The sequence below is a fragment of the Carassius auratus genome, chromosome 34 (assembly GCF_003368295.1).
Source record: "Carassius auratus strain Wakin chromosome 34, ASM336829v1, whole genome shotgun sequence".
NCBI lineage: Eukaryota > Metazoa > Chordata > Actinopteri > Cypriniformes > Cyprinidae > Carassius > Carassius auratus.
Window position 1 is genome coordinate 14,567,436 of NC_039276.1, and position 15,280 is coordinate 14,582,715.

At 37.6% G+C, this 15,280-nt stretch overlaps 1 protein-coding gene across 19 annotated transcripts in view; it reads right to left on the minus strand.

Moving 5' to 3' along the window:
• Window positions 1–1,665: 1,665 nt before the first annotated feature.
• The window catches only part of LOC113053275 (leucine-rich repeat flightless-interacting protein 2-like), a 33,597-nt gene continuing 19,982 nt past the window's right edge, over window positions 1,666–15,280 (minus strand). For 5 of the 19 annotated variants that reach the window (XM_026218162.1, XM_026218166.1, XM_026218163.1 and 2 more), the window contains 9 exons: window positions 10,402–10,437; window positions 10,184–10,309; window positions 9,661–9,732; window positions 9,094–9,264; window positions 8,781–8,873; window positions 8,559–8,651; window positions 8,280–8,372; window positions 7,872–7,995; window positions 4,235–7,320 (listed from right to left, as the gene is read on the minus strand). In XM_026218162.1, the coding sequence (XP_026073947.1) occupies window positions 4,997–7,320; window positions 7,872–7,995; window positions 8,280–8,372; window positions 8,559–8,651; window positions 8,781–8,873; window positions 9,094–9,264; window positions 9,661–9,732; window positions 10,184–10,309; window positions 10,402–10,437 (3,132 nt within the window). In that variant the 3' untranslated portion in view covers window positions 4,235–4,996. Of the gene's footprint in view, window positions 2,767–2,858; window positions 2,964–3,074; window positions 3,155–3,330; window positions 3,443–3,536; window positions 3,587–4,234; window positions 7,321–7,871; window positions 7,996–8,279; window positions 8,452–8,558; window positions 8,652–8,780; window positions 8,874–9,093; window positions 9,265–9,660; window positions 9,733–10,183; window positions 10,310–10,401; window positions 10,438–10,926; window positions 11,071–11,416; window positions 11,495–12,280; window positions 12,338–13,039; window positions 13,121–14,083; window positions 14,144–14,336; window positions 14,379–14,464; window positions 14,534–15,280 lie in introns of those variants that run through there. The other 14 variants (XM_026218161.1, XM_026218160.1, XM_026218164.1 and 11 more) reach the window with 9 other exon arrangements.

A 15,280-nucleotide genomic window follows, 5' to 3' on the forward strand; every position in this document is an offset into this window, starting at 1 on the left:
TGTACAGGAATTTTGTACAAGTGTTTGATTTCTTTGTGTAGAAATTAAAATAACTGCTTTAGCAAATATGTTTTTATTAAATTAATATATTAATATACTGCTTGTTTATAAGTATGGTCTCTCAACTCATCGTCATTGGATTATCGTCATTGGATATCACAGACTGTGATGACCTGCCATTTGAAAAAAAAAAAAGAAATTACTTCATTCATTCTACCTACTTAATTGCCTATTTACTTATTTTTAGTGTACATGTTTGTTTTCTTGGATTTTTTTCTTACCTGTGCATTGTAGTAGAATGTTTTTACTACAATGGTGAGTGACTGCAAATTTCTCTTTTATGACCAATGGGGCCTGCCATTTTCAAAAGCAGCGTAAGCTAAATTGATTGTAGAGAAACGCAGCCGTGATCATTGGTAAGATTTTCTTTGTTTTCTTTTTTTGGAAAGTAAGAGAAAACTGATCCTTATTTTCTTCTTTTGCTATATGAGCAAATGGAACAACTACAGAAGTTTACCCAACTATGACAACTTCAGCCTCCACCCTTTTCAAGAAAACACGAAACAAGTTCTAAGTTGGCGATAGCTAATAAATTCTTCACAACTGCACGGATTTGTTTACCTCAGCACCGTGGGACTCTGACAAGGTAAAAGAAAAGAATTTGTATTTTTAGTATCTACAGTAAGTTTTTTTGATTGTATTAATTTGCCCGTTAACGAAAGTGTATTTATATTTAGAGGTTATCTAAATGGTAAACAGTGTTTTCCCAGCCGGCATTTCAACGTTGAAATTACGTCTGGTAATGGTTGAAGCAACGTTGAATTACATTGAATTGAATTACACCATCTTACCTTAATCACGGGTGAATTATGGTCGTTCTGGAGTCCTTCGATTAACGCTGAATGAGGTGTATATTTTAAAAAGTGAATCAACGTTCATAACACACTTATGTTTCACCGTCGTACCGTGCACAATGTATAAATAGACAGTTGTAGGTTCAATTAGATCCTTTTCATTTAGATCAACACTACATGATAAAGGTTTAAAATCAAATGACTGCAGCAATGGCTTTACAATCAACTTCAATAAACTACCACATGCTCAAAATTGTAAAACAGCAGTTTTAGAAACATGCTGTACAAAACAGATGAAAATAATCGCAAACTTTATTTGCAGAGTATCCATAGACGTATTGTTAAAACATGTAGAATAACGATTCAAATTCTCAGCACAAGTGTACAAGAGAATTTTGCTCGTGAGAGAACCAGGGGATGGAAGTAGAACCAACACAGAATCGCCAGGGCAAAGGTCTCTTTTTACAGCTCTTTTGTCAAAACGTGCCTTCATCTTAGTCTGAGCAGTGGAAAGATGAAGTTTGGCAAGACTTTGGGCTTTGTGCAACCTCTCACAGATAAAAGTGACATAATCGTCGACAGGAACGGGTTTAGAACCTTTCCTAATGTAATATTTAGTAATAGTAATATTTTAAATAAAATATATATATTTTTGACAGGTCAGAAATCCACGAGGCAAAATTATCTCTAATAATTGGCCGATTTATTTCAAATACACACATAGTATGTAGTTCACAGTACCCTGACTCTCCAGTGTTGGTCTGTTTTGAAGGCCTATCTTAAGTGAATGTATATATAGACTACAGACAACTTATTTAACAACATTTTATTGCAGATCATAACATAACAGTTCAGTTTTCATAAAGTTAACTTATAATTGGTTTAAAGCGTTTGTAAACAGGATGGAGCCGCCTCTCTTCCGGGATGGTGATAATAAATGATATTTGTGATCACAGTCTTCCACAATCAATGCATCAGAGGTTGCTGCTCAGCCTGAAATCCTTGAACAACTTCCTGATGTAAGTGGTTGAATTTCACCATCAATGCAACAACAAAATACACTAACAATCAGTATTCCAATTCATCCTTGTTTATATCACATCAGTCTTTCTGACATGTAGGGGACAGCATGTTAGGAAGACCCTTATATACAATTCATTAGAGGAAACACATGATTAAAAGAAGCGACCTCAATATTACTCGAGAACCTTTGGCTTCAGGTACATAAGGAATATCTAGTCGACTCAACTAGTGATAAAATATATTTTAGAGTGGAACACATGAAAGCATCAAACACGCAAAATCATGCATACTTGTCTGTCTAGTTTTAGTGAATCAACAGGTGTCTTTATCTTAAATCAAACAAATGATCTCCCAGACATCCTAGAGCTGGACAACATGTCCTGATTGTCACAATCACATTCAGAATTTCAAAGAGTAACTTTTAAGATCCTTCTCTTAATAATCTCGGGCAGAATTGTGCTTTGAATCGGTTCAGTCACAGCAACATTCAAATGTGACAATTACCATTTTAACTTTTTGAACCACAGTGTTTGTGCATTTGAATGAAGCACACTTAGAGTCCTCCTGCATCCTTCAGAAAGTCCTGACTGGGTTCTCCAAAGATGAAGAACTCAAGCTAAATGGATAAACAGGAGGAAACGGCACAGTTGAAGAATACAATGTATCACTGTTCTCATGGGCTTGTTTATAATTTTCTTAACTTTGCATTAGGTGCAGAATGATGGGAAATGCCCAGTGGCAATGGTGATTTCGGGCAGATTATGGGACAGATCTGAAATCATTAGGGAGTTGTTGCTGTTCCCCGGCCACTCTTCACCTTCTCTAGCCTTTTCGAGAGGTGGCTGTTACTGGACTCCAACTCTTCAATCTTGTCCAGTGCAGAGCGTAACTACCATGAAAAAAGTTGTGCAAGCCATTAATTTTATTGTATGTACATTTAAGTAGAACTTTTTTTTTAAAACAGCTATTTGGCTACTGTACCTCACGCTGCAGTTTGCGTTTTTCAGCTTTGAGTTCGTCCTCCACCCTCTCAGCGTTTTCAGATGCAGCTTTGTAACGTGTCACCTGACCCTCGAGCCTTGTGACCTACAACACGAGTTAATTCAAACAACTTCAAAAGTGATTTCACTATTTCATATTTTAAAAGGGTAAAATGTGTTACTATTATTAGCAATAGAATATACTAAAGGAACTCACATTCTGTTCAAGCGCTGTGACTTCTTGCTCTGATTTCACAAGCTTAAATCTGAGGTCATTGATTTGTCTGTGGGCATCCCCTGAAATAAAGAACATTTGCACATTTCTCAACATCTCGGGCTGAGGGTCTTACTTGCTCTGGCAATAAACCAAACTTGTTCAAAATGATTGCTAACAATGTAATGAATATTGTGAGCTGAAGAAAAGTTTCTAAAACATCTGCACTGAAGCTGACTGAGTGCAGGCAGTTTCTTACTCTGTAGATCCATGATGTTGGAGTCAGTGCCGTTCTCCAGCACATCTCTGTCTGGGCCGGACGCGTCCTCTATACCATTCTTCTGCTGAAGTTGACCTTTCAATCTCCTAACCTGAACAGAAAAAAAACTGAAAACCATGCTTGTAATGCCACAAAATGTAAATGGCCAAAGTCAATGTAAAGTACAGTAACTGTCAGAAACACACCTGCTCTATTAAGTTTTCCCTCTCATCAACCAGCTTTCGCAGACGAATTTCTGAAAAGCAAGTTCAACAGATAGACAATTAGACAATAACAGATTAAAATTTAATTGTATTCAACTGAATATGATAACCACTTTTGGGTACATTCATAAATTATTAACAACTGTTAAACATCTAAAACATGTCTTTTACAATAATCAAATATTACACGTTAATGTTAAAACTAATTCCAAGGTTAGACAGGAAACATTTCACATACCAGGGGTGGGAGGAGCCAAATGCATGGAGGGGGAGGTGTCAGGGCATGCAACTAGTGAGGCTATCCTATGCTGGGATGTGAATGATGAGGATGGACAACATGCAGAAACTTCAGTGACATTAGAGGCTTCAGCCTCATGTAGTCAAATCTCTCAGCGTTCACTCGATCAGTACATCTATTACATGGCAGTGTTTTTCATGATGTGAGCTTACTTGAGGTTATGCGATGAGTGTGTGACGTACTATAATTCATATCCTAAAAATGAAAACTTTCATGGTTAAAAAAATAAATCAATATTTTAAATCAATAATTTATTATTATCTGAAGCAGTTTAATTAAAGTTCCTCATTCATTGTATAATAAAAAAAAATTCAGTCAGCTGGGAAATTAAGATTAAATATTTCTGCTATGACACAACAAATAAACAACAGTGTAAAACCTATTTTTTCTTAAGTTTTATTTTAACATAAATGGTTCAGTTAACATAAACTGGGTCTCAATGTCCCAACAGCATCTTCACCAAACAGAATAAAATATTTACATTTGTTTTCAATCATATCTCCCAATGAATTATTTGTAAAAAACAAAAAGTAAATACAAAGCTGCAGGCAAAAAATTTAGAGGAATGTTTAATAGGGGTTGACACAAAATACATGTTTTTTTTTGTTTGTTTTTTTTTTTTACCACAATTTTAAACAACATAACCATTTAAACCAAATACATTACGGGTCCTTTGTAACTGAAAATATTATAATGAAGAAGCTGCTAAACATGACTGCAGCACAGACAGAAAGCTGGTAATTTCCAAAAGAGAAACACGTATTACTCATACACTTAGTTTTGTACATTAGTATGAGAAACATTTTATTCATGCTCTTGTAAAATTTCATAATAAATATGACACTTTATACCCAATACTGCTAGCATTTAACGTGTGATTGGTTTTGGGATTTTAAACATGTTTTGAATTAATTTCCTGTGTTCATTCAGTATTGTTAATTAGGTGTAAAACATTCATGCATAAAATATATTTGCTGAAACAGCTGCCGTGACTGATAATTGGGCTTGACTGTAAGATCACTTTGGTTATTTAGGGTTCTCCAAAGTAAATGGACCCCCCAAAAATTTCACTAGGACCTACGTAAGTGCAAATGACTTGTTAAATTGAAGATGCTGAGAAGAGACTTAGCAATTTCCCTATCTATTAAGACATTTTACAATCTTCTTTCCCCTTGCCCTTCCCTTTCCCGCTTTTCTTGGATTCTTTTCTTTCATCTTGCCTGTTGCTTTCTGCGGTTTGCTTCTCAACGTCCTGATCTTCTGAAAAATTTGATGCCTTTTCTTCGTGGTGAATAGAACTATTAACCTCTTGGCCTACATTTCTTGTCTCCACCTCTGAGATCAGATTAACTCCTTCATCGAGTGTCACATCTTCTGATGCCTGTCGATGCTCCTCAAATGTGTCTTCTTTAATTCCAGTAATATCATGCTCCTGATCATTAGCTCTGACTTCACTGTTGATTTGGCTGTCCTCTGTTAAACATACTTCTACATCTGTTGTTGTTTGTGGGTTTTCTGTGTCTTGTCCGTCATCTTTCTGCTCCTTTTGCTTTGATTCCTGATCTGCAAGTTCTAGATGTTCATCTTCTTGAGTTTGGTCCACATTAGTGACATTGCTTTGGTGTTCCTGGCTTGCTTCTTGGACATTTTCATTTAAAAGACTAACTTTCTCATTTGGCTGATCTTGAACGTTTTTTAGAGGGGCATCCGATGATGCTTCAAGATCCATTTCATCAAAATCAAATGATTCTCCTTCATCTTCCTCTTCCTCATCTTCTTTCTTGAGCTCTTGAGAAGCCACATCTGACTTTACCACTTCTTCATCTTCAGGCAGTTGCACTTCAAGTGTAACCTGATTTTGGATTGAGCTTTCCTTCTCATCTTCTTCTGCCTTGGGGTTTTGGTCAAAAGCATCTGATTCTCCAACTGATTCCTGAATTGCTTCATTGGGAGACAGGTGTTCCTCATGCACAACCTGAACCTGGGTTTCAATTAAAGAAGTGTTGTCGACATGGCTTCCATCAAACTCTATTTCAGTAGGCACTTTGAGATTTTCTTTATCCAGTCCATCTTGTGTCTCAACCTCTTCCTTGTCCAGTTCTGCTTCAATACTCTCTTGAAGTTGGCTTTCCATTGGCTGGTCAACAGGTTGTTCCTGGATTACCCTTTCAGCTTCATTTTCCACCTTCTCCATTACAGGGGAAGTGGGATGAGCAGAGTCATCTTGATCTTCAGGGTCGGTGGTCCCATCAAGATCAATATTCTGAAGCTTTTCCTTCTGTTCTTCTACTTCACAGTTAAGATGACTCTCCACTTCCTTGATGTCTGACGATTCAGATTTCAACTCCGGGTTCTCAGAGCTGCTGGTGGACTCGACACACTCTTCAACAGCATCCATGGACTGAACAGAAGGTTCCTGAGGCAATGAAGTCTTTGTTTCTGAAGATATAACCTCACAGCTAAAGATTACAGCTTCAGAGTCAGGATTTGTTGAAACCTCGGTGTGTTCATCAATTTTGTTTGTCGGATTAGAGATAATGTTGTTGGCCAGATCACCTGAAAGCACATCACTGCCAGATTCAGGGCAATCAAAATTTGAGACTGTTTTAGAAATACTTGCTAAATCAGCTTCATCTGTAACTAACAAAATTTTATCTTGAGCATCATCCGCATTTATATTTGTGCTTGCGGTTTCCATACCATCCAATTCACTGGTTCCTTTATCATCATGTGGGACGTCTGTATTCATTGTTGTTTCAGAGTTATCATTCCCCAAGGGATCCTGATGGTCTCCTTCTAGATCACCCTCAGTTTTTTGGTTTGAAATCTCTTCACTACAAACTGTTTCATTCATGTCATCTTTCTTTGTGTCACTCTCTTGCTTGTCACTCTGTTTCTGCTTCTGCTTGTTTTTCTTCTTCTTTTTCTTCTTTTTATTTGAAGCACTGGCACCTTGGGTTTTAGCAAGGTTCTCTGTCTGAGCTGATTCTACAGGCTCCTCTTTAAGTTTATGATCAAGCGCCGTCTCACCAGGTTTATCACTTTCATCATGGACTGAACCAGAGACAGACTCTGAAGGAGTTTCCTCTTTGATGACCTCGCTAGGTTTGACACATTCTCTCTCTTGTTGATCTGTCTCCAAATGTCCATCCTTTTGAACTTTGCTCCCCAATTCCACAGTATTACCTCTTAAATCTTCTGGTATATGTGCCTCAGATTTGATCTCCTCCTTGGGTCTTGTTGCAGTGAGTTCATCATCACCAACAGAACTTGACGGTTCTTCAGGTCTTTTTTCAAGCTGCTCTACACCCTGTGTCACCTGGCTCCCAAGTTCTCCATTCTCCATACTTGCTTCTAAAGGTGTGTTTGAAGAACTGAACTGGGCATGTGAAATCTGCTGATTCCCTGGTGCCCCGTCATCCAAATCTTTTTGTTGCTTGTCTTTACACACCTTCAACTGATGAGTGCCTGGGAGATGATTGAGGTGTCAGTAGTTAAAGCCAAAAGACACATGTCTGTAGAAGCCATTGAATATTTGCCAAATGTTTAGAGCGAGAAGAAAAAGACAGATAGAAAGGAGCGGAAAAAGACTCCATGGCAAAGCTCTTAATCCCATACAAATCAAAAGTGTTGAAAGATGTCCCAAAGAAGAAAACCCCACAATAAAGTCAAGAACTAAACAAACTACTCCGCAGATTCTTCTCTTGATTTTGATTTTAAATATTTCTCAGCAATTTAACAAACATTTTCCCAGCATAGTACTGGTATATGGACTCAAGAAAGAGACATGACTCAGTAGTATAACTTTCATCCTAGCTGTATGTGCAAAACGGTTACAGGGAAGCAGAAAGTGTGATAGATGTTAATTTGATGGTGCATTAGTACCACACACACAGAAATAGTTTGATAGTTTGATTAGACTTGGCTCAAGCTGTACAAGATGAAAATGCAAAGTGACAAAAAAAAAAAAAAAATGGTTTCAAAGCGTGCAATGAATGAAGTTAAGAAAAGCAGCTTACCTAGTACACTGCTCCCCTCTCGGATTTCAGCTGATGCTTTTTGAGTATTCTGATCAGCCTTTCCAACTTCTTCACCGGTTTCTCCATTGGTGGCTAAGTCGGGTCCAAGGACAATGCCATGTTTCTGGATAGGACACAAATTTAAACTTAGTATAAAAACAGATTCGCGTTAATTTTAGATGCACTGAGCCTAGAGTTATTTTTTTAAAACATATTTGTGGATGCAAAAATCTTATGATTATGATTCTGCTTACTCCGTTAAAAGTTGAATGTTCGCTGAATCTCGATTTATATTTTAATTCTAGACCTCAACATCTTTAGATTACTAAAAATGATTACAAAGCTGTTTTGTTAGGAAATGTTCATGAGAAAAGAATCAGCCCTGGTATTCAACACACATATCAATACCTTCAAAATATCTTTGAGCTGAACAACCTCATCTCTAAGCTCATCCCGCTCATTTCGAATGGCATCAGAAAATTCCTTCTGCCTCTCTAATGCCTGAACAGCACCAGAAGGGATTTGGCAAAGATGCAGCAAAGAGGAGAAAAAGAAGGTGAAAGGAGTGATAACATCAGTGCTGCAGACAACAAGAACAACAGGAAACAGATGTAGAATTGAGCTAATCTACAGAGAAAGTAATGACAAATACAAGTTTTACAGGAGTTGGATACTGAGGGATCATACCCCAATTTTTTTATTCTTCCACTCAATAGTTTCCATGAGGTCAGAAATCTCCCTAACATAGCCATCTTGCTTGAGCCGTAATTGACGGATCTCCTAGAGAGAGGTTTTTGCATGGAAGAAGACCAAAGATGAAGGAAGGAGAGAAGCTGTTAAAGCAGATGGGCAGATAAGCCAAGCATTTGAAAAAGACAAAGGTTTGAGCACAGAGACAGAAATACTCACAGTGAGCAGTTCTTCACTCTGTTTCAGCGTCTCCTTCAATTCACTGAACTGAAACTGCAGTATGCTATGAGAATGCTTCTCTCGTTCAAGGTCCTAAAACAAAAAAATGCCTTAATTTTTTTTCACTGAGATTAATTGTTTCATCGCTGAGATTAAAGTACAAAAATGGCATATGTACATCATTATTAAAGAATGAAAACACCAATTAAAAGCTCTTACTACTATTAAATTGAATCTATTATTTGTGATTCGACAATGTATCACACCAAAGCATTACTGTAAATTATTATAATGCACGCCTGACTGTACAGACCTTACACTTTTCCTCAAGCTCACGCCGTGTTTCATAGAGCATTTCCTCCAGTTCCATTAAAGAGTCTTTCAAGGTGTCCACTTCATACATCATATTGGTCTTCTCGTTGTCCAGCTGTGCATTAGATACCATGGCCTTACGGTACTTTTCCTCCATTTCCGAAAAGGAATCCTTCAAAAAGTTGGACACCACATTAAAAACAAGCAAACACTCATAAACACATCTGAACATGCATTACAACACCTCAACCTCTACATCAGTTCTCATCAATTATCCCTTTTCATTATAAAATTAAATCATGGAAAGGGATGTGTACGATATGCTTTGGAGAATAAGATAAAGTCAAAGATGGAAGCAAGGCAGAGAAAATGAGGCTATAGACTTCAATGGCATAGACGACGTATAAACATGCAAGATGAGAGACAGACAAGAACCAGAGACTACTATCATATCAACTCATCTTGTCAAAAAGCACAAATTATGTTGTGCCAGCACTGTCATATATTACTCAAAGAAAGCAGGTTCTAGCTTGGCTTTTGACTGGCACTGCCTTCACCAGCCATGTACCTTGAGCTCTTTGAGGTTCTGCATGTGCTTCGCCTCCACATCTTGAATCTGATCCTTAAGCTCATGGATCTCCTGATTGAAAAGCATGAAGAGTGAGGATGAGAAGGAAGGATAAAGGATGCAGTGGAGGAAGAGCAATGAAAGGGTAAAGAACGCCAGACTGATTTTCAACACACAAACATTTTAGTTATCTGGTTCAGGTGTGTTTAATTTGAAGCTGAGACTCGGAAGGCAAATCACTAGAAACAGGCCTGAGCAACATAGACAAAGAAAATGATAGTGTGCTGAGCTGCTGTCCGTGAAAGTTGTTTCTGTGCAACAGTGCTGAAAATAAGCAATGAATTCGTATCAGAGTAAATTATAAATAAACATATTTATAAAAAAACAATGCTATGTTACAGTGCTATTAACTGGGTTTCAAGTTAATAGCACTTTAAACAGCAAAAGCATACCATGGAATCGTGGGATATCATGTGGTTACATAAACCTGCTGCTTAAATTTAAACTGGAACTAGACACACACCTTGAATTCCTTTATGGATGCTTCAGTGTCAGCAGAGACGGATGTGTCTCCGCTTCCTCTCCGTGAGGATGTCCCACCCAGAGAAGTAAGAGTGGCTCCAGAAATAGTCGATGCTCGTGAAGAACCCTAAAAATACAGCAAGTCATATGTTATATCGCTTGTTTATTGTGAGAATAGGTTTAAATGTTTAAAAAGCTACACAAAAAAGGGTTACAAACCTTTTCCAAGTAGTCTCGGTCTAACCCGTCATCAGCCTGAAAATAAACAAGATGATACACAGTAAACAGATTTTGTAGTCTCTTATTCATTCATTTGGATTCATGCGGTCGACACACACACGAAAAAGTTAGTAAAATATATTTTTCCATTAGAGGAAGAAAATCAGTTAAAGTCAAGTTGCAAAGATTTAAAACACGACTGCATTTGATCAATACGACCGATAAATCAAAATGCAAGCAGCAAACAGTTCTGTAATAATTCTCAAGGTGTTTGAGAACATGTCTTTTATAATGAACCTGAATAATAATGTAATATTAACAATTGGAAATATTGGTCAAGCATCAGACTTCTGCACATAAAATCAGTTCACTGGATCAGTTGACCACTGTCCATCTCACATGCAGTCCATCACCTCAATTCAACATGCCAGTACACACACAGAAACACACACACACACACACACAATTTAAACCAGGGCATCAGCCACCACAAATCACATGAACCCGAAGATTTCACTCTCGTACCATAGAAAGCCTCCCATTAACATTTGGCAGGTCAGGGATGAGCACACGGTCAAGGTCTCTAGAGAGGCCACTGATACTAGCTGTGCTGCGCATGAAGCTAGCCACTGAGCTGCTGCAGTCCTCCTGGAAACCACCAGATGGTAGCTATTGACATCCATGCAACAGGTATTTCAGCTATTTGTGAAGTCAACTGTCCAAGTTTAACAACTGGCTTTTTGCATGCACCCAAAGAAAGAATGTACACAAACACACACATTATCTCAGATGTCCTTTCTTACACTGTTAAAGTAATTTAATCCTACTTAATAGGTAACCATCTAGTTATTAAACAGTTTAACAGACTAAAAGCGTATCCATCCACTGACTCAGTGAGACACAGTAGGCACTGGATGCATGTAGCTTTAACTCTGTCACTGAGAAAATAGATTATGAAATATAATTGTGATGGTCCATGGTCATCTTGGGCATCAGTGACCGTGAAGTTGCTCACCACTGGGCTGCCACACGCAGAATTTGCTCTGGACGAAGTCCTAGAGCTTGAGCCCAGGAAACCACTATATTCAGAGGACTGGAGGAACACACACACACACACACACACACACACACACTATGAGAATGTGAAGAATCAGAGAGATAATGCACATGTATATACACAAATTGGATTGAAGATTGTCAGACATTTCAGGCCTGATACAGTAGCCACACATATACAATATAAAAAATAAAAAAGGGGGAAGAAAAGTACAAATCTACGTGCAGTACAAATTCACAAGCTGGTAGAAAACTCACCACTGTGAAAACATAACATGTTAATGTTTATAGCTCCTTTGTTAGAGAACAAACTAGATGGGTAGTCGACATTAATTTTAACTTATGGCCTCAAGTGTGACACGCTATACTGCAACTAAAACCATTTTAAACTCTATTTCTTTTTTCACCGTTTTAAGATAAGTATGCATTTATTAATTTGAGAGACTACATGGAAGATTTTAATTATTAATTAAAATGAGAAATACTAAATTACTAAATTAAATTAACAAAGAAAATTAAAATAGAAAACCCTACAATTACTTTTAGCAAAGCACAGTCTTTAAAAAAGCATTTCTCTGACCTGCATAAACAACCCTTTTTAGCCTCTAAATCCCACACAACAACCAAAAACATATATAACTGATATTTTGAGAAGGATCTGAGAGACATAACATCATAAGGGTTTAGAGGAACCCTGAATTTAATCTTGATGAGTCAACATTACAAATTATGTTTAAAAAAAACTGGTTAGGGAACTGAATCCACAGGTTAACAAGGGTGTACACTGTAATTTACATGCACAGTTTAGCTCTATCTTTCTTACAGCACGAGCACTGGAGCGTCGAGAGCCACTGTAGAGACTGTCCTCATATACAGAGCCCTGATGATGGACGGATATAAACACACAGAAGAGAAACAACTTTTAGATCACCTACTCATGCCTTGAGGTCTTACCCATAAGCGCTATGGGAAAGTGAGCACGCGAACTCTCTCAACAGTCTCAGTTCTCCTTTTGTGCACATTGCTTAAATACAGCTGTCTTTCATCACATTCAGATGATTCTGTGTCATCTGCGTCCTGTCATTTTGGTGAGGAAAAGGTCTATAACTAGTCTGTAGTTTTTTCAATATTTTAATTATCCAAATTTAACATACTAGTATTACTATTCGTTAGATAAATCACCTTTTAAAATGTCAATTGACTCAGATAATAATGTAAAAGTTAAAGCAAGATAACAAGAGCACATAAAATAAAATAAAAATAGGTGTATAAATAGGCATATACATACATATATAAAACTACAGTTAGTATTTGGAAAGTCTGTTTGTACTTCTAAAATACAGAGTGTCTGTTTAAACTAAGTAATATGAGGAGTAGCACAAACCCTGTTCTTCATGCTGTGCAGCAAAAACAACTAAACAGACAGGAGAGATGAACATTTCTAATGAAAATCAGACTGAAAAAGGGAAGAATAACTGCAAATTAAGTGGACATGACTGAAAAGGTACAAGAAAAGAGAAAGAGGATTTAAGCAGTGGATAGATACTCAGTGGGATGAAAGGAGAGGATGAAGACGACAGACCTGGTAGCCATTGCAGGAAGGGGCTTGACATTTAGAGGAATAATTACTGCTGCTGTACAGCTCGGATGAATAGCAAGCCTTCTAAAATGATGGGAAATAATGTAGATGATTTAATTATGAACTGATGAAGACAGAAGTGTGAGAGATGCACAGAGTGACAAGGGGAGAGATGTTGAGAAAGTGTTGAAGAAGACCATCTAACAGTTTTACAACACTAAAACGAGCAATGCAAGATCATGCCAGCTAAAGTTGCAAATTATACTAAATGGGATTTTCACACATGAAAATGTTCACCCAGGATACTTTTTTATTTTTGCAATAATTATCTTATTTCATGCTGCACACCGTTTATATATTACCCAGGGTTGAGACTTTTTGAGTTTATATAATTGGTAGTGTAATTTGGAGATCAAAAGATTTTAACACTACCTAGGGCTAAACTTTTAGTGTGAAAAGCCTTGCAAAATTGACATGCATAAAGCGGTTCCATAGAAACACATCTACTAATTAGTCATGTTACATCTACGATTTTACAGGTAACTATCTAAATCCTAAACTCTTGAGAATTTGATCTGGTCTAGCTGGTCTGCCAGACTGGCCAAGCTGGTATTAACCTGGCTGGCATGCTGGCTTCTCAGCTGAAGTGTACAAAACCCCATTAATACCAGCAAACCAGATTAGCCTGAACAGTTAGAATACCAGCCAATCAGCTAACAATGGGTTTTTGTAGTGGTCGATGAATAGGTATAAAAGAAAGCAAGAAATATAATGCTTTAAAAATGTGAATATGAAAATTAATTCATATAATAATTAGAACCTTTAAAACAAACAAATTTATACTATAGATAATTTCTTGAATCTGTAATATCAATAAATAAATAAATACTAAATAAAAGTCCTGATGATGTCAAAATAAAAGCCTATATAGGCCGACCACTAGGGTATTTTGTAACAAATCCATCATGCTTTCTAAAAGACAGTGGCAATGATCCACTCATGTTAGATATATTTTCATGTTAATCACACAGAGAGATTGAGACCCACCGACTGCTGATCAATTCTAGAAGAGCGAGACATTTTGCTCTCATCACTGAGTCTGGAGCTCTGCGCACAAATACACAGAGTTTACAATCTTCACATTCATCTCTACCACGTCACACCACAGTTAGTCTCACTACTGCATCATGATCCTCACAAATCCGTCTAAATTATCAGCCTACTGGATGTCATTATAGGTGAACCAACACACTAATTAATACTCAAACACTATCATCACACAGTTATTTGGGCCACTAACCCGACTAGACAATATGCTGAGATCATCATCATAGCCATTGCTCTGTGGGACAGACAACAAGTTGTGATTGATATTAGGTCTTGTTACACAACACAGATGTGATGTGCATAAAAGTGCTGTGAACGTACAGTTTTGGAAGAATGTTTCTTCTTTTTCTTGGACTTCTTTTGTGACTGATTGGATGAAGCCTGGGGAAGCTGGACAGGATAGTGGGAAATGGAAGCAGGATTAAAACCGCAGAATTAACTACTCAATACTTAATGTTTGTGAACATGCATGTGAATATTCAGACACTCAAAAATGTTATAGTCAGATGTGGTCATACCTGGTAAAATCCAGAGTACAGACCAAAACCCCCTTCATTTGTAATGTTGATGAAACTATTCAAAACATCACAAATGTGACAGTGACATGACATACAGCCAAGTATGGTGACCCATACTCAGAATTTGTGCTGTGCATTTTACCCATCCAAAGTGCACACACACAGCAGTGAACACACACACACTGTGAACACACACCCGGAGCAGTGGGCAGCCATTTATGTTGCGGAGCCCGGTGAGCAGTTGGGGGTTTGGTGTCTTGCTCAAGGGCACCTAAGTCATGGTATTGCTGGCCCGAGACTCAAACCCACAATCTTAGGGTTAGGAGTCAAACTCTCTAACCACTAAGTCATGCCTTCCCCAAATGTGGCATCAGGTATTAGCTTATTTAACTGAAACACACCACAGTGCAAAAACAAAAATGTCCTGGGAACTCATTTATGTTCTTTAACAGGAACCTGATGGGTGATGGGTCGTTCTTGAAGGATTTGTTCATTTTGAACAAATCATTAATGTGACTAGACAAGAACGAGTCGACTCGTTCAGTCGGGCAAGCACAAAATTCTATAGGTTCTGTACTGGAATTAGTGTAGAAGTTCACCTGTTTCAGTCAATGCAGTC